This window comes from Cornus florida, unplaced genomic scaffold, assembly GCF_030987335.1.
Source record: "Cornus florida cultivar Cherokee Brave unplaced genomic scaffold, ASM3098733v1 CherokeeBrave_3.0.0_Hap2_Chr11, whole genome shotgun sequence".
Lineage (NCBI taxonomy): Eukaryota > Viridiplantae > Streptophyta > Magnoliopsida > Cornales > Cornaceae > Cornus > Cornus florida.
This window is the reverse complement of record NW_026775581.1, coordinates 76,845,283-76,869,830: the sequence shown is the minus strand read 5'-3', so window position 1 is coordinate 76,869,830 and position 24,548 is coordinate 76,845,283. Positions and strand designations below refer to the sequence as shown.

General features: G+C 34.4%; 1 protein-coding gene across 1 annotated transcript; it reads left to right on the top strand.

Annotated features, from left to right (window-relative positions):
* The first annotated feature begins 18,466 nt into the window (after positions 1–18,466).
* LOC132281326 (F-box/kelch-repeat protein At3g06240-like) lies at positions 18,467–19,090 on the top strand. The gene has a single exon (XM_059783042.1). It carries the CDS (start codon positions 18,467–18,469, stop codon positions 19,088–19,090), a length of 624 nt encoding a protein of 207 aa, XP_059639025.1.
* The last annotated feature ends 5,458 nt before the right edge of the window (positions 19,091–24,548 follow it).

Genomic DNA, 24,548 nt, shown 5'->3' with positions numbered 1-24,548 from the left:
AAACTAAGTGGTCGGCCAGAGATTTTGTGCACCTACAAGTGTGTAACCTGTAATTAGCTGCCACCGTAAAGAACTTTGTTACGGGATGCAGGTTTTAACCAGACAATTTTATGCCTGTGGATAATGAGAGAGATGAGGTTTAGGAGCATGCAAAGCATGAGGAATAAAGAAGGAACCAAGAGGGAGGGGGGGTCCAAATGACTTTATCCTGACTAAAATCAGGACTGAGATAGATAGAGTGTGATATTAAGGATTTGGCATTGCAGCCGATTTGGGATATATTCCATTAGGAATTAAGAATCAAGGTACCAATCTTAGAGCGAATTCCAAAGGGTAAGGATTGGAATAGATTGGGTTGAATGGAGCCATGGAGGTAACCACAGGACCTTGAGGCCTTTCTTTCTTTCTTTCTTTCTTTCTTTCTTTCTTTTCCCCAGATTTATGTAAATTATGTTTCATGAATGGAGTGAAGAAACTGAAAGACTAGGACCAAAAACTTGCATCCACAGCACAAAACTGGAATGCATGAAGTCATGAACTGAGACACGTATTGCTATTAGATATAACCCTCATTATCCATTTTAAATTTCTTTTACCAGAGTAGAAAAGGAATTTGATTAAAACCTGAAGTTTTTAATAAACAGGACATGAATTTGATTAAAATTAATGTTAGGGTTTCACACACACAATTGGCAAATATAACAGATAAAAAATTACACACAAACAAAAAACGAGATTTACGTGGTTTGGCAAATTGCCTAGTCCACGGGCGAAGAACGACTAACTTTACTTCAAAAACTTGATTACACACTATTCTCTCTCTCACAATCTCAACTCTCTTTTTCTTTGTACAATTTACTCTTCTCATACCCATGTCTATTTATAGAGTCTTCAAACCCAAATCCTTGTTGAACAAGTATTCCCCAACTTGCCTATAAGGAATTACCATATCAATCCCAACTCTAAAATAGGAACTTTATGGGACACAATTTCCTTAACAAATTTCAACATTCCAAAACGGAAAAAAAAAAAAAAAAGGAAATTAATTTCAATATTCCAAAATGAAAAAGGAAATTAATTTCTATGAACAATTTTGAGCCACAAACCCAACAATCTCCACCTTGGCTCGAAATTGGTCTTCACACGCTTCTCTATAGCTCCACCTCGAATGAAGATCGCTCCACATTGAACAAAGATTTCTCCACCTCAAATAAATCACTATAATGAAATTGAGAAACACTCTAACAAATTTCACCTTTTCTCAAATTCATCACTCTTCTTCTTGTCGTTCTTCGCCCGCACCACTATACTCATCTATTTTTAGCAAATTCCAAGCTCAAATAATTAAACTTGGAATCTACTTTCGCATCACCAAATTAAACTCTTCTTGCTTTTGGAATAAAGGCCGGTACTCTTGCAATTGTCAAGATTTCTTCCTTCTCTTGTTGTTTTTGATTCTTTATTCTAGTAGATCTCGAAACAGGCTTCTTTTCCGTCTTTGCAATTGCTCCACCTAGCATAATGTTTCCTAACATAATTAAGAGATTGTTGACCTTCCTTCCCAAAAGCATGACACGTGGCCCTCTTCTAATCTTCATCAATCCATTTTTCACTTCACACCAACAACCTTTGGAATCCAATGCTCCCACAGAGATCACATTCCTTCTAACACTTAGAATATGGCGTACATTCGTTAGGGTTCTTACCAAACCATTCATTGTCTTGATTTTAATTGTTCCAATTCCCATAATATCGCAAGAGACATTATTCCCCATAAATACCTTACCACCTACAGGTTTGTAAGTAGCAAACCATTCTTTATGAGAACATACATGAAAGGAGCAAGCAGAATCAAGCATCAATTCCTTAGCTTCTCTCTTATTATCAATGATTGATAATGCTTCATCATTATCACTCTCTTCTTTTGTATCATCAGACACAATAACGGCAGCGGATGCACTCTCCTTTCTTTCTAGACAATACCACTGAATATGGCCCTTGCTTCCACACTTATAACATCTTTTCTCTGATAATGGCACAAGGTTTCTTAAAGCTCCAAATCTCTTATTCTCTTTAGCAATAAGAATTTGAGCCTGATCATCACGACTCTCTTCATCATTCAACTTTTCATTAAAGAACAAAGCACTCTTAACTTGTTCCACCGAGATGGTGTATCTCCCATAAAGCAAAGTATTCAATAAATGCTTATGGGTAGAGCGTACTGACGTCAACAAAATAATTGTTTTATCCTCATTACTTAACTTGACATCAATGTTAGACAAATCACAAATAATTTTGTTGAACTCGCCAAGATGTTCTTGAAGGCTTACTCCATCTTTTCTCTTGAAGGAATACAACTCTTGCTTTAAAACTAACCTGTTGGTGAGATTCTTTCCCATATACAGATTCTCCAACTTCTTCCACATATCTGTTGCTGAATCTTCTTTTATCACATCATACACAATATTATCCGACAATGTTAATCGAATTGCACTCATTGCCTTCAAGTTGATCTTCACCCAATCTGCATCATCCATCTTTTCTGGTTGCTTACCTAAGGTATCTTCTAGACCGTGCTGAATCAGTAAATCCCGCATTCGAACTTGCCAAAGACTGAAGTTCTTTTTTCCATCAAACTTCTCGACCACGTACTTTCCATCTGTAATAGTTCCCGCCATGTCTCTGATACCAGTTGTTAGGGTTTCATACACACAATTGGCAAATATAACAGATAAAAAATCACACACAAACAAAAAAACGAGATTTGCGTGGTTTGGCAAATTGCCTAGTCCACGGGCGAAAAATGATTAACTTTACTTCAAAAACTTGATTACACACTATTCTCTCTCTCTCTCTCACACACAATCTCAACTCTCTTTTTCTCTCTACAATTTACTCTTCTCATACCCATATCTATTTATAAAGTCTTCAAACCCAAATCCTTGTTGGACAAGTATTCCCTAACTTGCCTATAAGGAGTTACCATATCAATCCCAACTCTAAAATAGGAACTTTAAGGGACATAATTTCCTTAACAAATTTCAACATTCCAAAATGGAAAAAAAAAAAAAAAAAAAAAAAAAAAAAAGGAAATTAATTTCAATATTCCAAAATGAAAAAGGAAATTAATTTCTATAGACAATTTTGAGCCACAAACCCCAACAATTAAAAGTTTTAAAATTACTAGGGCAAATTGCAAGTGCACCATGTCTCCCTAAGGTCCTTTGGCAAAGTTTTTACATGATCTCAGCCAATTCTGTACATGACAAATTATGATTGGATGGGACCATATAGTTCTGAACTACCTAATAATTTTTTATTTAATTTCCATATGTATTCATCAAGAAAAAAGCAGAAGCTTACCTTTTAACCAAAAAAAAAAAATTCAAGAAAAAAGTTGTTCCCTTTAATTTCCCGTGGAGTCGTGTGACCCTTCTAAATGGAGCCATTCATTGGATTTGTTTAAATAAAGTTCGAATGTAGCCGGTTTTGTGTACACACACCCTCATACACGTATTTTATTAGCATGGACTTTCAGCTGTTTCATTATGTACAATGAATATCAAGTATATCAGTGTGTGTAATTGATATACAAATGAAATGGATGTAATTTTCATTTTTCTTCTTTGTTGTTTTCCTGGATTTAATATCAGATCAGTTTTTCCCTTTTCTTTTTTTAGTTAAAATAAAACTAAATTAGAATATGAACAAAATATAGGTAAGCTGAAATTTGAGTTACGTGAATTCTAACAACTATAGAACACCATCAAAGAGGTTAAAAAAAAAAAACAATGTAAGCCTGGAATACTACGTTATTGGTATGTCAAGCCGGTAAAAATTTAACAATTCAATTTTTTAAGTGCATATTGAGACCAATTTCATTGTATATAGAATTTTTAGTGACCGAGCATACTAATAATATGGCATGCCCGACTAACCCAATATCTTCCCAACTCTGGCTACGCAGAAAGTTGGACGAATTTGAGACTGGTTGTCTTTTGATGGAAAGAGCTCAAATTCCTTAAATGCACACACATTCATATATACATATTTTATTCCTGCAAAATATTGGGCCTTTTTGGCCATGTGGTAAATAATAGAGGTGCTTCATGTGAAAATAGAGTTACGCGGGGTGCGGAAACATTTAGTTAATTTTAATTGTGATTAACTCCTTTAATGACCTAGATCTTATTATTAGGTCAACTTACTCAATTTATGATTGATTAACTTGTATGAACAATTAAACATCCACAATCATAAATATAAATACTAAAAAGTAAAGCCAGTTAAGTTTAGAGAGATTGCACCAGGATTTTTAGCGAGGAAACCCCAGTTGATAAAATACGTCAACTATTTGCATGGTTAAAACCTTGTGGACTATTCAGTCCAAAGTAAATTGATCCACTATGTTTGAAACAAAGTATACTGAACCTTAACTCTAACTCACACCCTATCGTTCTACCAAACACCAATTGCTGACAATCTTCTGGCTTTGCAACTCCCTGTCCAACAGCAACTCGACCTCAGGCTTATGCTTGATATTTGTAGAAGAGAAGCAGGTAGATCAGACAATACTCCTCGAATGCTCCAACCATTTCAAAGTGTGATCACTTTTACTTTTGTTCTTCAAGATCTGAACTCGATGTAGAAAATTAAATCCTACTTTTCATCCGGAATCTCTGAATCTTCAATATAGCTCCAATTAATTTATGAGATAGAGAACAACACTACTAAACTACTCATGAATATATGTGTTTGCTCTCATAAATAAATTTAGAACAATCAGATTTGATTTTTTGCATTTTCTCTTAAAAGGCTTTCTCAAAATATAGAATTGATTTTTCCTAAAGCCGTGAATAAACCTAGAAAACTAACAAGGTTTATATAGAGTTTGGAAAGTCATAATTCCTCTGAAAATATAGAAAATTTCACGCATAGGATTTGGAAAGAAGTCTAAACCAAAAAGGAATCAAATAGAGTCAGAAAGGTAAGTTTCCATAACCCGTCAGGAGTCTTGAACTGGTTCAGGAAAGTGGAAACCGGTGTTTTGAATTTTTCCAACTCTGCTGATGTTGAACCAGTTCTGGATTTTGGGAACTAGTTCAAGATGGACAGAATGTAAATGCTTCTTTAAAAACTTCTAAAACTGTCCCAAAGTGTTCTCACTACCTCTCAATCTTCCTAAAGCATTGTTCTTATCATTTCGGAGTGTAGTATATCATGAACACTTGAGCTTCTCCAAATCCGCATCCGATCTTCAATCTTTGAAATTTTGAACCGAAAAATTACAACTCGATCAGACTTGTTTTGACAACGAAATTAGCCAATTATAAAAATATATCTCACAATCTCCCCCTTTGGCAATTTCGTGACAAAACCCTAAAAACAATTCAGCAATCTACCCAAGCAAGAAAGTAAATTACAATAATTATTAAAGGAATTAAACCGCGGAAATTTTATTGAACCTCATGAAGCTTCATCACATATAGCAACCTGTAATCTATACATTAGCTTAAACACGTACAATGTAATATCCCTAGTTTTTAAAAGGATAAGATTGGAATTTAAATTTTATTCTATGTGCAATTTTAATTTGATTTTGTGGCTAGGTGCTTATGTATCAAATTGGTTATGTGTTTAATTGTTTTATTTTTTACTTGATTTAATTGTTCATAGTGTATTTGAATTTTCCGTATCTGATTAATTAGTCTATTTGATTTAATTGTGGTTAGTTGCTTTATTTTTAACCGATTGGATGGGTTGGATTACATGAGTACGGTTAATACTCATGATTTTATATTCATGTATTTATGGGGATATATGTATGTTTGGATTAATTTAATTATAAGGAATTATTAATAATTAAATTAGAAAATTATTATTAAATGAATATTATAATTTTAGGGTTTCGTTTAATCTCACGAGTTAGCCGCCTTAGTATAATTTTTATTTTTTTCCCGTCTCCTCTCAGAATTGGAATTAGGTTTTCTTTAAGCCTATATAAATACAACAATAGGTCGTCTTAGGGTTGAAAAATAAACACAGACACTATTCACGTATATAAGGGTTTATTTTACAGAAAGCTTTTAGAGTGGAAACAGAGAGAGGGTTTGAGGAAAACAGAGTAACCTAGGTGAGGGTTTCGGCTGCGGATTAGGGTTCAGACTTAGGAGAAGGGAAGGCTAAGCAGTAGAAGGTGGAGTTGACAGTACTCAGACGTTGTCGGAAAGCTTAGGAAGACGGCGACATGATTTTGAATCCAAAACTGTAAAGGCAAGTTCTATTCTGTCTCTCTCCCCTTACCTGTGTTCTGTGCACTCTTAAATGGTCTCTAGGGTTTTAATTAAATATTAATTGAGTTTTTGCATGCCTATCATATGCCAATATAATCATCTGTATATGTTTACAATATGTCTGAAATTTTCCTCGCATCTCTGTTCTTCGTGATTAGTTTTAAAACATGAAACTGTTATGGTTTTAATTGTTGTTGTTGTACTTACTGTTGTAAACCAAGTACTGGGATGGAAATGTATAAATATTAGACTGTTAAAGTTAGTCTTAAGGAAGAACAGAAGGGTAGGAAGAGGCCGGAGATGAACAGATGATGCAAAACGAAGCAGGAAGGAGCAGCTCTCAGAGAGGGGAAGAGAGAGACGGCTCCAGAAGTGGGGAGCCAGCTCCCCCTTTGCAGAGACGGCTCCAAGGGCTAGGGAGCCGGCTCTAGGATGCTTAGAGCCTACTCCACTTTTTTTTAGAGCAGGCTCTATGATGGTTTTCATGTACAGGGTTGTTTGGATGGGTTCTGGAGTAGTTTTTATGCTCTGTTTGGAACTGTGTGGACGATTCTTGAATCTGGAACTGTATGGGAAGTAAACTAAAATGATTAACATGCAACCTAGGTATTGTTATAAGCTCTCAGTGCATAAGAGATGCAATTATGCAAGTGGAATAGGAAGCAAAGGAGAAGACTCAAAGGAAGAAAGAGAAGGCTCTAAAATGTGGAGCCTGCTCTAGGTGGTTTAGAGCCTTCTCCAGTTTTTTAGAGAAGGCTCTAGGTGGTTTAGAGCCTTCTCCAGTTTTTTGGAGAAGGCTCTTTTCAATAGTGTTTTCATAATTTTATTTTTACGAACTGTATTGTTACTGTTGGAGCATGGAAACTGTTTTGTTGACTCTGGGGTTTTACGGAGGGATTATAAGGTTGGTTTAGGGTGTTATTAAATCTTTAAATTGAGTAAGGTTGACCTCTAAGTGAATGAAATTAACAGTGCGCTAATTAACAACTTTGCATGCGGTTAACGGCTGGAAGGAAGTTTATTGTCTAGTTTTAATTTGACAATTTAGGGTGCTATATAATGATTCTAAATTAAGTTTAAAAGCACAGTGAAGTCTTTTAAATTAATAAATTGGACTTGGGGCATAGTGCATGGCTCTGTGCTAAAAGATAAGACAGAATACAAGTATACAACTTAGTACGCTGTTACCGGATGGAATGAATTAAATTGCTTAAATTAATGTACCGATTTATTGGACTATAATATGATTATAGAATTTATTTTAAATACAAGATAGAGTCATTGATGTATTAGATTTGATCTATGCATGCTCTGGATGGTAGTTGCTGAATTATTAATTGTTTCTTGCAACTATATGGTTTAACTCTTGGGTTTAAATTGCTGAAACTTTAAATATGTTTCTACAATTATTTGGATTTTGGTTTTGGATTGTAAATTACTAAACTATTATGTATCGTTGAAATTTACATGGTTTTGGATTTAAATTGCTGAAATACTAAATACTCTTCTGCAATTATTTGGAATGGTTTTGGACTGTAAATTGCTAAACTATTATGTAATTGTTGTAATTTACATGGATATGGAGGATTGTATGCACCGGTATGAGACGGTGGCATACTAGGTTTGGATTAGCACCAGTTGCTAAAATCCTACCTATTTTGGAATAAGGGTACGGGTTATTAAATAAAATCTTCCTTATATATATGAGTCGGTGCGGTTGAATACGCCGAACGACTTACTGGATTTCTTATGAATGAATGTGAATGGATTTTATATATATTATTACGGTACCGCGATCTGAGCTTGAGTCTCATAGTCGATGGTTAGGGTGCGTATATGCAGTAGGATGCGTAACTAGCTATGTTAGTTGAAGTATACCATGTTAGGCTTAGGTAGTCATGCCCACTCAGGTGCGTATTGCATATTGACTTCTATTCAGGTTGAGACCCTCAGCATAGTTTAGTGAGAGTCCTGTAGTATGGATATATATTTATCTATTACGGACTATATAGATATGGTTGGGAGATCTAGGATGTATCTGCATATCGGGTCTCTGTTTGGATTATAGTTAGGATAGAACTTGTTCGTGGGTCTGACCCACTATTATTTTCAGGTAACGGACGGTTCCAGGTCTTAGAGCTTGTTTGTGCTGAGCAGAGACGACTACTCATTCTACCGACGACGTAGGAGGTTTCTTCATGGTTTAGCAGTGGACTTCTTTTCAGTTGTTCACTTTCCAGTGTTGGTTTTGATTAGGGGTCCACCAGATGGATTCCCAAGTTGTATTGGAATTGGAAAAGTTGAATGTATCAGATTAATACTTTATTTATAAAATTTTATTTTGAGGTTTTCAGTTTTGAATTATCATTCTAGTTTCTTTTCAGCAGTTTATTTATTCTTGTTTATCTTATCTGTATTCTGTGTTCGTTTATTGCTAATTGATTTGATATCCTCGGGTAATCAGGCGTGGGCCTGGCCAACCCGCATCCGGAAATTCGGGGGTATCACATACAACTACCTGTAAAGCTTAATCAATGCACAACTACCTGTGCATTGTATTGCATTTACATTACGTTGATTAAATTTTCTCCCCCTTAATGCAAAAGTTTCTCCCCCCTGAATGATAACTCTTATCTCCCCCTTTTTGTTACAAATTAACAAGGGTCCTAAGGTAGAAAAATCCTAGAAGTAGGAAGCAACCAACCATATAAATCTTGTAAATTGAAACCAATGAGAGTGTAAACTCCACAAGATTATATGTTTCAACACAAATAACCAAGATCAATTCTTTTAAGTTGCACAAATTTAGTAAGTGTAGTAAAATCACCTCCAAGTTCCAAAAACATATAATCTGTCAATTATTCAGAGTTCAGATAATAAATCAATGATATCACATATCCTTGAAAATCGAACAATCAACATGTGCAAAAGACTTTTTTTTTTCTCTTTGTGCTCCATTTTTCTTTTTGCACATTGACAACTTTCAAGCTTATGGGCAACCAACTCTTTCCCTTATTCCCATTTGTTTCAAGTCAAAATAGCTTTCGGACAAATCTCAAAGGTAGCCTTTTCCATCTAACCTTTTTCAAAACAGCAAATATTTTCTTTCTTTTTCAAAAACTTTTTCATTCCAAGCTGTTTTTCAAAAAAAAAAAATTTCTTTTCAGTTTTTTGGTCGAAAACACAAAAATCAAGTTTAAATCCTACGACAATTATCAATTATGTCAACATTATCTTTGACCAAAATAATGATATCTCAAGTAAATGTACTATCAATAATTTATTTATTATACGAAATAAGTAAGCAAAACCAATTTTCATCAAATCCTAGCCATATAATATTTTACACATATAATCCATGTGACATGAAACTCCTTGTGTTCAACATACTCAATTAATATGGTTTGCTTAACTTTCCAAAAACATAATCTAAATTCTCAAGATATGCATAAAAATCATTTCTAGACTATATCTTTACAATGCATCTAATCAAGACAACATACACCAATAGATTTCCTAAAATGAGAAAACTTAGGAGCATCTAATGGTTTAGTGAGAATATCAGCTAAATTCTGATCGGTATGCATTTTTTTCAAAGACACGACATTTTGTTCAACAAGTTCCCTAAGAAAGTGATGTCGAATATCAATGTGCTTAGTCCTACAATGCAAAACTAGATTATTTGAAATATTAAATGTACTAGTATTAACCAGAAGCATCTGTTTCATCCAAAGCAATTGTGTGCAACAATTTTCAACAGCAATGTATTCAGCTTCACAAGATGATAAAGATATGTAATTGTTTCTTACTGTACCATGAAACAATATTAGTAACAACATAGAAACAACCATCTGAAATACTCTTTCTATCATCCTTGTTACCAGCCTAATTAGCATCAGTATAGCCAGCAATCTCAGAGTTAGACTTAAAAGAATAACGCAATCCATATTTCAATATACTATTGACATAATGAATAATGCGTTTCATTGCAAGAATATGTTGTTCTCTAAGATCAGTTTGATACCTAGCACACACACCTACACAAAATGAAATATGATAAGCGCCGAATATTACATATTCAAGTGCCCTTTCTTGCATTAGTTAAATCCATTATTAGAGGATAATGTACAATTTTAATTCAGTTGTGTATTTCTTTCTGATTTCAGGTATTTTTCCCGAGAATGATCAAAGAAGTGGTTTTGACAACTTTCTGTTGAAATACGTGTGCCGTGTCGGGGAGTCATCTTCGGGACAAATTTTCTTCAGTCGCCGTTTTTGTGAAGTTCGTGGCTTAGTGTTCATAGTAGAAGTGTGTCTTTGCTTCAACCTGAAAAAACTTGCAACAAAATAAAGCCTTGATGAAGTGCAGCTGCAAGCTCTCGCGAGCGCTCGCCGCACCACCGCGGGCGCCCACCGAATTCCACACCTCACTGCCAGGTTTCGCGAGCCCCCACAGATGCTCCCGCGCCCTCCAGCGGGCGCCCGCCAAGCCATCGTGGGCGCCCGCCAATAACACCAGTGCCCTCTTCGAATTTGCAAGCTCCCGCAGGCGCCCGCCGATCTGCAGTAGGCAGTTCAACTGCCCCTGAATTTCAGCATTTTGGTCCCCTTATCCTTCTTTTGTGTGGTCTAGCTTCATGCAGAGGGGGGAGCTCGGGATTTTGAGTATGGAGAGTAGGTTTTGAGTGTAAAAAGGGGGGAAGCTCATTATTTTTAGATCTCATAATTTTGGTTAAGTTCTAGAGAGAGAGAGAGTAGTATTCTTGAAGGGTTTGGAGTTCTAGCTTGTTGGAGGGCGAAAATGGAGTTCTTCTTCATCTCTTCCTCTCCCTTCATTGCTCCTATAGGTAACTAATCCCTATCTAGGGAGGTGATGAAGCCCCATTTTGTAAGCATTACTAGGTTTTGATTTATATTTGGCGTATAATGTATATATGTAACTTTTCCATGAACTAGAGCACTTCATATGATATAATGAATCTCATTATCTATAAATGATCATTTTGAGTCAAATATCTTATCTTAGATTGTTTTTCTCTCATGATTATATTGCTACATTTTCATAGTGACAATGGAGATGAGTTCATGGAAGTGTTTTTATTGGCATGATATTTAGGAATTTTGATAATCTATTGCTTAGGGCTTTCCACTAATAGATTCTTCTTTATTTCTATTTCATGTGCTCTTATTATGAGATTAAGGGCTTGATAATCTATGGCTTGGTGATCATGTCTAAGGTTGCATCCTAGTTTAGGTAACCAAAACATGTAAGCCTTGATAGGTTATTCTTGTATCCTGATTTTATATATTTCTTGAAGGTAATGTATCAATGTTATGTTGTTGCATTCCACGGTTATATATATATGTATTTCCCCAAGTAAATCATTTCCTAGCATACTTATTGATGGGTAGTGGATTTATTTCCCTAGTCCCTTTTTAATTGTCTTTGCCTCTTTACTTCTTAGTATTAATGTTTTATGCACTTTTCAATTCATAATCTTAGTGACAATCCAACAAATCTTCTATAACCCCCTTTATCATTCTAAAAATGACTCTAGACACCTAAGTTGCCATAAACTAGCAGTCCCAGTGGTTCGACTTACCCGACCAATAGCCATATTTTACAATGATTTGTGCTATTGCAAAGGTTGATGTATAATTGACAACCGATCAAAATATCTGGCCTAGTTACTGCCAAATATAACAAACTACTAATCATACTCATATACAAGAAATAATCAACCTTGTTAGGATCAAAGTCTCTATCCAATTTGGATGAAGTACTCATAGGAGTTTAAACATGCTTTGAATCTTTCATACCAAATTTCTTAACTAGCTCGTTTGCATATTTTGATTGAGATGTGAAAATTCCATTATCAAGTTGTTTCACATAAAGACCTAGAAAGAAAGTCAGTTCACCAACCATGCTTATTTCAAAAGTATTACTCATATCTTTAGAAAAATTATGAACAAGGATATCATATGTAGCACCAAAAATAATATCATCCACATATATTTGAGCAACAAGAAAATCTTTTCCTTTCCTGAAAATAAACAATGTTTTATCTGCTCCTCCTCTTCTGAAGCCCTTGTGTATTAAATAAGAAATTAACTTCTCATACCATGCTATAGGTGCTTGCTTTAAACCATAAAGAGCCTTTTTAAGATGAAATACAAAATCAGGATTATGTGGATCAATGAAACCTTTTGGTTGTGCTACATAAACTTCTTCCTGCAAAATACCATTTAGAAAAGCACTTTTCACTTCCATTTGAAACAATTTGAATTTAAAGTGACATGCAAGAGCAAAAAGAAGTCGAATAGACTCAAGTCTAGCAACAGGTGCAAAAGTCTCATCAAAATCAATTCCTTCAACTTTAGTGTATCCTTGTGCAACCAATCTAGCTTTATTTCTCGTGACAAAACCATGTTCATCAAATTTTATTTTTAAAGATCCATTTGGTACCTATGATATTAACATCACTAGGCCGAGGCACTAATTTCCTAAAATCATTCTTCACAAATTGAAGCAATTCTTCTTGCATAGCCATAAGCCAATCAGAATTTTGAAGAGCTTCATCAACATTCTTAGGTTCAAACTGAGCCATGTGACATGAGTGCCTTATGTCATCTATAATGCATAAGTATCCTAAATGATCACGGACTGTACTCCTAATACCATGTTGATCCCATGAACCTATCACTTTGTCAACTGGATGACTTGATTGAACTCTAGAACTGATAAATATGGGAATATCTAAGGATGGTGCAGGAATTCCTATAGGTTCAACAGTGGTGACCTTTAATTCCTCATCATCATCTTCTTCAACCTCTTCACCTTCTCCACCTAAATTCTCAACTCTTTCTTCCTCATAAATTGTATGTTCTTTTATTTCTCCTGCACTTTCAAAATTAGTTTATTCTTCATCAAGTTGAGAGGATGTTATCTTAGATTTTGTATCATCAAATATAACATTTATAGACTCTATGACCACTTTGATTCTAAGATTAAAAACCCTATAAGCCCGACTTGTTTGTGAATAACCCAAAAACACACCTTCATCACTTCTAGAGTCAAATTTTCCCAAGTGTTCCATATTTCTAAGAATATAACATTTATTTCCGAAGACTCTAAAGTATTTAACAGTGGGCTTTCTATCATACCACAATTCATATGAAGTCTTTTTAGTTCCAAGCCTAAGATAAACTCTATTTAGGATATGACAAGTAGTACGTACTAATTCAGCCCAAAAGTAACTTGCAATTTTATTCTCATGAAGCATAGTACGTGCCATACCTGCAATTGTTCTATTTTTCCTTTCTAGTACACCATTCTGTTGTGGTGTTTTAGGTGCTAAAAATTCATGCTTAATGCCATTCTTATCACAATATTCAATAAACTCCTTAGGTTCAAATTCGCCTTCCATTGTCGCTCCTAATCCGATTAATTCGATATCCCTTCTCATTTTGAATAAGTTGGTAAATAGATCTAAAATTCACAGAAGTATCAGATTTTTCTTTCAAATATGCAACAAAAGTAAATCTAGAAAAATCATCAACCATAACAAGCATATATCTTTTTCCTCTAATGCTATCAGGTGCTATGCGACCCACCAAATCCATATAAATCAAATCTAAAAGTCGAGAAGTGATTTTATGAATAAGTCTCTTATGTGACACTCTAGTTTGTTTTCCCAATTGACATGGACCACATATTTCATTCTTAGGCATCTTCAATTTAGGCAAATCTCGAACAAGATCATTATTAGACAAATTCACTAAATCATTAAAATTCATATGTCCAAGTCTTTTGTGCCATAAAACTGCCTCATCAATAACTGAAGAAAAACACATTAGTAAAGGATCTGAAAATACAACATAACAATTATTAGAAGTTCTAGTTCCTTTCAAGATACGTTCACCTTTTTCATTAGTTACAAAACACCCTTGTTGATTAAAATTAACTTGAAATTCTTCATCACAGATTTTACTAATACTCAACAGATTAGCAGCTAAACCTTTAACATATAGAACATTTTTTAACTCCCCAATTCCTAGAAATTTGATCTTACCTTTACCACTTACAGTAGTAGCATTACCATCACAAAAAATAACAGTACCAACTGAGCATTCCTTAAAAGTGGTAAACAATGTTCTATCCCCTGTCATATGCCTAGAGCAACCACTATAAAAGTACCAACCACATGGCCCAAGTGCTCTAAGTGCAGTGTGCATGGCAATGCATTTAAAATTCTCTTTCTTTACCTAAACAATTTTAGATTCATATTGCAATGATTTCCTTATTTTTCTAGGCAAAGTGTCACAAGGCTCAATAGTCCTAATCCTCTTCTTCCTTAACTTTGAACTCTTTAGATTTTTCAATTTTTTTCCTAGTTCAAATTTTCTTTTCTGACACTTATACTTGATATGCCCTTTTTCACCACAAAAATGACATGTTGAAATAAGTTTGGTAGAGCTAAAAATAACACAAGGTTTGGTTTCAACTTCCATAAAAATATCTTTCGATTTTTTAAAATACAAATCATTTGAAGTTCAAGCCAATTCTTTGTTATGACTATTATTCTCAACTACTCCTTTCAACTTATCAATTTTGCAAGTGTCAATATCAACTATCTGAAAAGACTGTTTTGACTTAACAAATTCACTACTCAAATTATCAATTTTAAGTTCCAGTAATTTATTAAACAAATTCACATTCTTAAGTTCATTTTCTAGAAAATCAATCTTATGAAGAAAATTCAAATTTTTATGGCCAATTTCTTCCAAATTTTTATTACAGACAAAAACTTCTAACTTATAAATATCTCAATTAAGTTCCACAAGATTCAATTTCTCTAACAAAATTTCAAAATCCTTTTTAAACTTGGACCACTTAATTTGCATGCTTGTGACAGAATCAAAAACAGGAGTTAAAGATAACACATCAACAAAAGCTGAATTTTCAAACATGATGCAAAAATCAACAATAAATCAACAAATATGATCTACTCTGTATATCGAGTATCCCGCTCTGATACCAAATTATGAAAATAGAGTTACGCGGGGTGCGAAAACAGTTAGTTGATTTTAATTGTTATTAACTCCTTTTATGACCTATATCTGATTATTAGGTCAACTTGCTCAATTTAAGATTGATTAAATTGAATTATTAATTAAACATCCACAATCATAAATCTAATTAGTGAAAAGTAAAGCAAGTTAAGTTTAGAGAGATTGCACCAGAATTTTTAGTGAGAAAATCCCAGTTGATAAAATACGCCAACTGTTTGCATGGGAAAAACTTCATGGACTATTCAGTCCAAAGTAAATCGATCCACTGTGTTTGAAACAAAGTACACCGAATTTTGACTCTGGCTCACACTCTATCGTTCTACCAAACGTCAATTGCTGACAATTCTCTGGCTTTGCGACTTCTTGTTCAACAGCAACTTGACCTCTGGCTTTTGCTTGTTATTTGTAAAAAAATAGCAGGTAGATTATACAACACTCCTCGAATGCTCAAACTCTTTCAAAGTGTGATCGCTTTTACTTTTGTTTTTTAAGATCTAAACTCGATGTAGAAGAATTAAATCTTGTTTTTTATCCAGAATCTCTGAATCTTCAATATAGCTCCAATTCCGATGAGATAAAGAACAACACTACTAAATCACTCATGAATATATGTGTATACTCTCATAAATAAATTCAGAACAATCAGATTTGATTTTCTGAATTTTCTCCCTCTAAAAGGCTTTCTCAAAATATAGAATTGATTTTCCCTAAAGCCGTGAATAAACTTAGAAAACTAACAAGGTTTATATAGAGTTTAGAAAGTCCTAATCCCTCTGAAAATATAGAAAATTTCGTGCATTGGATTTAGAAAGAAGTCTAGTCCAAAAAGGAACAAACAGAGTAAGAAAGGTAAGTTTCCTTTAACGGGTTCAGGAAAGTGGGAACCGGTTCAAGAACACCAGAAATAATTTCGAAGGTTCTCTTTTATTCTTGAACAGGTTCAGGAATTTGGGAATCGGTTCAAGATGGCCAGTCTTGAATTTTTCCAACTCTACTGATGTTGAACCAGTTCAGGATTTTGGGAACCAGTTCAAGATGGACAGAATATAAAAACTTCTTTCAAAACTCTTCCAAAGTGTTCTCACTACCTCTCAATCTTCCTAAAGCATTGCTCTCATCATTTCGGAGTGTAGTATATCATAAACACTTGAACTTCTCCAAATTCGCATCCGATCTTCAATCTTTGAAATTTTGAACCGAAAAATTACAACTCGATCGGACTTGTTTTGACAACGAAATTAGCCAATTATAAAAATATATCTCACACTTCAACTCTCAAGTCTTAATACCCCATTAGAATGACTGAATGAAATTAACTTATAATCTATTGAAAAAGAAATTACAAAATAAATAAATAAATAAATTTGAAAAAGACAAGAACAATACTTTCTAAATAAAATTATATATATAAAGTAAAGAAGGATTTCTTATTATCTCATATCAAGACCTCTGCTTTGTCAAAAAAATAAATAAAAAAAATAAAAAAAGGTCTTTTGCGAGGTGAACTCATGATATCCTCTTACCTAACCAGCATGGAAACTATACGACATGGATAGGCGGATACATCAAGCTCTAAAAAAGTAATAGCTTATAAATATAAATTATCATTTATATATCTATTAAATAAGATAATTATAAAACTTTTATTACTTTATAATTTTTATACTAAAGTTACACAAGTTAAAGCAAATTGAATATCAAATGTACTATATATGATATTACTATTGTATTTCGTCATTGTGTTTAATTAATTTTTATTTAGAGAAAAAAAGATTAAGCATTGATATATGTACATAATTAATGTTATTTCTAGGACTACCATTATTTGTTTTATAGAAGATGAGAGGTGTGTGATATGTTATCCAGTATTCAAAATGTGTGGGAGATATATCTGTCAAGTGTCTAATATAATAAAATCTATTTTAAAATTTATGGACACACTGTCGAAGAGTGCAATAGTATCCATGTTGTCTGAGAGTGCAATAGTATCCATAAAATATCAGTGTCGGACCTGACAACATGAACACAACACTCAAAAAAGTGTCCGCGCTTCTCAGCCTCTTACTCCGACATGAACACCACACTCATAAAAGTGTCCGCGCTTCTTAGCCTCTTACCAAAGAAGTTCTATTTCGATGACCTGCGTGTGTCTTTCTGCCTTCTTTGAATCCCTCTAGGATACAAAGACTCAAGTAGTAACCGACTTTGACACTTAAATTCACAGAGTATATAGGTGAAGCAGAGATATCACATCATTATAATAAGAAATAATTACTAATTTACTACTAATGTTAAGGCCAGCTATCTTATATCTTTTCTAAAGCAAAGTTTTGGTCAAATTACTCAATACCGTGAAGAAATATGATGTTGGACGGATTTAGTAATGTTCATTAATTAGGCCTTTCTCTATTTTATTAGAATTTCCTTGTAGCGTTAGGTTTCCTAGTAATTAGGGTTTTTTCTTTTTTCTTTTTTTTTTCACTATAAATCTGTGTATGGTAGCGAGACTACGTAGAAATAATTAACACTCAATTATTAATACAATATATCATATTTTCTTTCTAAATTTTCTTCAGAATTATTTATTATCTTCCATGGAGATAGCTTCACCTTCGTCAAAATAGTTGGCACATTATCATCAGGAAGAGAATTAGGTTACCAAGAATTAATAGATCAAGAAAGAAGCGAGCCACAGCCATGCCTTTGCCTTTTTCTTACCTTCCCGAACATCTCGTCATTGATGAAATACTTTCAAAACTGCCCGTCAAGTCTCTGTTGAAATTCAGGTGCATTTCGAAGTTATGGCATTCTTTGATTACCAATCCTCACTTCATCAAAACCCACCTCAATCAATCACTCTCAAAGATCAACAACATCCGGATACTGATCATACCCAGTAGGCCCAACTTTCCACTCCGTTTCTACACGGCAAGTTTCGGATCCTCGGGTAAAGGCGTCAATGCAGTATCGAAGATTGATATTTTATTTAAGGACAATCCTCATTCTACGTGGGAAATTGTTGGTTCTTGCAATGGGTTGATATGCATGGCGGTAGATTTTGAATTGATATATATATTCAATCCTTCAACGAGGGGGAGTACATGCAAATCCCGGATTTCGATCCAAATCCCTCTCGTGTGGTTGGATTTGGCTACAACCATTGTTCCGCTGATTACAAACTGTTCAAAATACACAGCAATAGCATCTATGTATATTCCCTGAGAAATTGTTCTTGGAGAAAAGTTCAAGACTTTACTTATAAGTCCAGTGTTGGTGTTTATTATTCGAATGGGATACAGCTGAATGGAGCCCTTCATTGGCTTTGTTTGGCCGAAAGAGGGAATCCATTAGAGATTGTTGTTTTTAGTTTGGAGGATGAGAAAGTGTGGAAGATTCCCATGCCTACTTCCTTCACTGATGCTGATGACGCATTCGAAGTAGGGGTGTTTGATGGATGCCTTTGTATACTAACACTTGATCATGTATTCTGGGTTATGAAGGAATATGGAGTGAACCAGTCTTGGACTAAACTTGAACTTGGAATCCCATTTCTGCATACCATCAAGCCATTGGCTTTGTTGAGGAATGATGAAGCTCTGTTGTTGATAGACTTCACAAAGTTTGTTTTATACAATACAAGAGAGGGAACATATAGGGATCTTGTCATAGATGGTGTGGAATGTTTTGATGTAGAGATCTATGTAGATAGTCTCGTATCAACGTAGAGAAAACAAATGAAATTTAGGATGATTGATGTGCTGAAAAAATAAAAATAAATAAAGGCTTGGACTGGATAAGGAATGGAGATTTCTGTAATTTGTCATTGGAGGAGTACATTGAAAAAGTGCTTCAGAGGTTCAATATGGACAACACTAAAGTGGTTAGCTCTTCTCTTGCTACCAACTTCAGACTGAGTACAAAGCAATGTCCTTCTACAGATAAGGAAAAGGAAGATATGGAAAGAGATCCTTACGCTTAAGCAGTAGGAAGTTTGATGTATGCAATGATTTGCATAAGACCCGATATAGCTCATGTAGTCGGTGTAGTTAGCCGATTCTTGTCAAATCCGGGAAGAGAGTATTGGAATGCAGTGAAGTGGATCATGAGATATTTTCAAGGCACTTCCTGTTTGAGACTTGGTTTGTGAAACGGACAACCATTGTTAGTTGGCTACACAGATGCAGATATGGTAGGGGATGTGGATACTCGTAAGTCTACTTCGGGTTATTTGATCACTTTTGTAGGTGGGGCTGTAGGTTGGCAATCGAGACTTCAAAGGTGTATTGCTCTTTTTACGACAGAGGTAGAGTTTATTGCAACAACGGAAACGACTAAAGAGTTGCTATGGGCAAAGAAGTTCTTGAGAGAACTTGGTTTCAAGCAGCAGAGGTATGTGTTGTTTTGTGAAAGCCAGAGTGCTATTCATCTTGCTAAGAATTCCAGTTTCCATGCAAGATCTAAGCACATTGATGTACGATACCATTAGATCAGAGATGCGTTGAACAATAAGTTACTTGAACTTGAGAAGGTTCACACTGATGATAATGGTTCTGATATGTTGACAAAGACCCTACCAAGAGAGAAGCTTGAAGTTTGTTGTTCGATCGCCGGGATGGCGATTCCCTCCACATAGTCGGAAAGGAGGAGATTTGTTGGATTAATTTCCTTCTATATGGAGGAAAGCCCAAGTGGGTTTTATTAAAGCCGAAAGGCTAGTCCTTTAGGGTGAATAACCCTAAGGAAGGCAGAATAAAAAGAGAGGGAGATCAGCCGTAGCTTTCACAAGAGAGAGAGGAAAAACGCAGCTTTTTCACATACTGCCCAGATTTCATCAAAATTTCGATCCCGTTTCGTTCGTGCTCCGATCAAGCTGAAATTTGGAGGAGAGGTTTACGACTCAGTGAGTTACAATTTGAACGGTGGAGATCAGATTTTGAGCTCGGGAGTTGGGGTTCGTGCCCGTGAACAGTAACCGAGTTTTTGGTATATTCTCTCCAATTCTCTTTGTTTTTGCCAAGATTGGTGATATCTTGATGAAATGTATTGTAGTCTCTAATTGCGATTAGAGAAAATTTTGTGTACCCAATATTTGGTTGATAGTGGAGATTTCAATTGGACTAGGTCCTGTGGTTTTTCTTCCTCACATTGGGGAAATTTTTCACGTAAAAAATTGTTTGTGTTCTTGTGGCTTGGTGTGATTGATTATTTCTCTATTATTTTTTAACACATATAAAAGTGCAGATACACTATATTTGCTTGCATATAGGGAGAAGAGTTATTCTGCTATATTTGTTTATTGTTATCTCTCCCAACAAAATTGCCTAGACTCAAGTCGTAACCAACTTTGACACTTTTTGTTTGAATATATAAATCAGAAGTTGAGAGATTTGGTCTAACTTTTTTAAAGAATAATAATAATAAATTACTACTTCTAATGCTACAAGACCCTCCTCCCATCTTTTATCTTTTCTAAGCCAAAGTTTGGTAAAATTACTCTATACGTGAAGAAACATGATGTAGGATAGACAGATTTAGTAATTTTCATTAATTAAGTTTGCTTATATTTTATTTTATAATTTTTTTAGAAAGTATAATTTTAGGTAATTTCGCTATGATTTTAGTTTTCATTCCTTATTTTATTAGATGTTCCTTATGGGCTTTATAAATATGTGCATTGTTGATAGCATAATTAATTAACACATTCAATATTAGATTTTCTTTGTAAATTTTTACAAGTAGTTTATATATATATATTTGTGAACTTTCATAACTGGTTCAAATAATTGGCATATCATCATGAAGAGAAGTCGGTTAACAGATATTATTAGTAGGTCAAGAAATCATGACTACTCATGCGAAGAAGCAGCCATCATGCCTTTGTCTTGCCTTCCCCAGCATCTCCTCCTTGATGAAATACTCACAAAACTGCCCGTCAAGTCTCTGTTGCAATTCAGGTGTGTGTCGAAGTCATGGCGCTCTTTGATCTCCAATCCCCACTTCATTAGAACTCACCTCAATCAATCACTCTCAAAATCCAACATCCAAACACAGCGGATACTCATAGCCAGTCTCAACCGCCCGCTCCGTTTTTACGCCGGATCAGCTGGTAATGACTACATTGCAGAATCGAAGATTGATTTTTTAGTTCAGTACAATCCTCCTCGTAAGTGGCAAATTGTTGGTTCTTGCAATGGGTTGATATGCATAGTGGCAGATTATGGACATAAATATGTATGCAATCCTTCGATGTATGTACTAGAAAGATTCATATATGTATTCAATCCTTCAACGAGAGAGTCCAAGCAAATACCGGATTTCAATCCCGCTGATGACATAGTTGGATTCGGCTATGACCATTGTTCTGATGATTACAAACTGGTGAAAATACACAGCAATAGCGTCTATGCGTATTCCCTGAGAATTTGTTCATGGAGAAAAGTTCATGACTTTACTTATAAGTGCAGTATCAATGTTTATGAGAGTGGGACACAGCTGAATGGAGCCCTTCATTGGCTTTGTTTGGACGATAAAGGTCATCCATTAGAGATTGCTGTTTTTAGTTTGGAGGATGAGAAAGTGTGGAAGATTCCCATGCCTACTTCCTTCACCGATGCGGATGAAGCATATGAATTGGGCGTGTTTGAAGGATGCCTTTGTATACTACCATGGTTTGGTGATGTATACACATACTGGGCTATGAAGGAATATAGGGTGAACCAGTCTTGGACTAAACTTGAAACTAAAGTCCCATTTGATGATACCTTCAAGCCATTGGCATTGTTGAGGAATGATGAATCTCTGTTGTGGATAGACTACAAAAAGTTAGTTTTATACAACACAAAAGAGGAAACATATAGGGATCTTATCATAGATGACGACATCGAAGGTTCTCATGCAACCATCTATGTAGAGAGTCTCGTATCACCGGTCATGAAAATGTGATGAGAGTTGAAATTGACTCATTCATGTTGCATTCTCTCATTAACAGCTTTTTAACCTATTGGACAACTTTCTTTCTATTCTCTGTTATATGTCTAAAAGTTTAGTTTAGTTAGATTTTATAAAAGATCAAATTGGAGGTTTTTGCATTTTTAGAGATAGGGGTTTCTAATTCCCACCCAATTTCTTGTTCCTTTGTGAATTTTTCTTCAATATTTGTTGTCAAGCATACTTAATTTGAGTTGTTTGCTTTTAAAATGATATAATTGTTGTGTGTGAAATCTATGATTATGTGTATTAGTTGATTTGTATGAAAAGCATGTCTAAGTGTTAAATTTCTATGCCTATGGTGTTTATTAACTTGTTGGAAATTGCTATAAGAAAGCACGGTAATTTATGTGATATAAATTCTTCATCTTCATAGTATTGGCAAAGCATGTGATATTCATGCATAACACTGGGCATGAAAAATGGCAAAATGATTTGAAGTGAATGAAAAAGGGGGTTTGGGATAAAGTTTTGATTAAAGAATTTTTTTTTTGAAAAATCCGGTCGTCGAGGAATTACCGAAGGGCCGTGGCATTAATATAACCTAGAGGGAACTAGAAAAATCATCCTAGCGTGGTTGAGCTAGTTGGGCATAGCATTCCATAGCATCAAATTGTCCATTTTGGCCTTGTAATTTGTTGTATTTTCTCCCGACATAGCATGATCCCGTTTTTTATATTTCTACTCATTATTTGGATTTACGGGATTACAAGAGGTGTGTCTTAGGCACCACCTACTTAGCTTTATGATCACCTTATTATTTAACATTTTTTAGGACATAGAAAAGAAGTGGCGGATGACGTTCTACCACAGGCTTAGTATGGATTAGAAGATTATTTTGTTGTTTTTGTATCTAGGTCTCACTATTTTTGTAAAACTTAGCATATTGTATTCTGTACGGAGACTTATGGACTCTTGTTATTGTAATTATATTCATGAGCTGTAACTTTAATATAAGTTGTCTAAACGTTGTAAGACATGGATTTTTGATCTTAACCATATTTTTTTGGCACTGTAATTATGATATTTGGATTAAATGGTATGTGGTTGTTCCACCATGAGATGAACTATGTTGAGGCATAATAAATGGATGAAAGGGATGTTGAAATGTATTATTTGTATTGTATGTTGGGAAATGTTAGATAAATTTTGAAGGTCCAAGAGAGGCCATTGCATTTTTTTTTATATTTAAGCAGGTTGTTGTAGAATCTTTTTTAGCAAGGTTATGTTGAAATTTTTTTTTTTTTTAATTTTTTTTTTTTTTAATTGTTATCATTTTAGGGTCATTACACTAACCGTTTGCTAAACTCCTTAAAATGTATGGCATTTGTGCTCAAAATATTATGCTAGGCATGCCACAGCAGAAGCGTGTAGCTGAAAGGCATAATCGTACTCTTAGAATCTTTTTTAGCAGAGGTTATGTTGAATTTTTTTTTTTTTTAATTTTTTTTTTTTATAATTGGTATCATTTTAGGGTCGTTACACTAACCGTTTGCTAAACTCCTTAAAATGTATGGCATTTGTGCTCAAAATACTATGCTAGGCATGCCACAGCAGAAGCGTGTAGCTGAAAGGCGTAATCGTACTCTTAGGGATATGGTTAGGAGTATGTTAAGTAATTTCTTATTACCCATAATCTAAAGGGTCCAAGTTTTACGATTCTAAATATAGTACGAGAATTGTTAAAACCGAAAATGCTAGATTAATTGAGAATGGTGAAATCAGTGGGAGTGATAAAAAATAAGAATGTGATCATTCAAGAAGTTAGGGTATAAATTCATTTACCAAAAACTCATAAGGAAATAATTGTTCATTTAGTTGTTGAATCGTATAATAACTAAGAACAATTGAATGATCAACAACTCCATGATGAGATTGTCACCGATTAATAGATTGTAAAAAAATCACAAGGAATAACATTAAGACGATCTCAAAAAGAAAGCAGATTTGCTATTTCGAATGACTATGTGGTATATTAGTAAGAATCTGATTTTGATATTAAGATATATAAGGATCCGGTCACATATTCACAAGCCATTGACAATAATGATTTTACTAAATGGATTAGTGCCATAAATGAAGAGATTATAAAGAAACATTCTCTACAGTATCTAAGAAGGATTCTCTTAAAATATCATGGTATTAGTAGCTTATTATGATTTAGAGTTCCATCAAATGAATGTGAAAACAAATTTT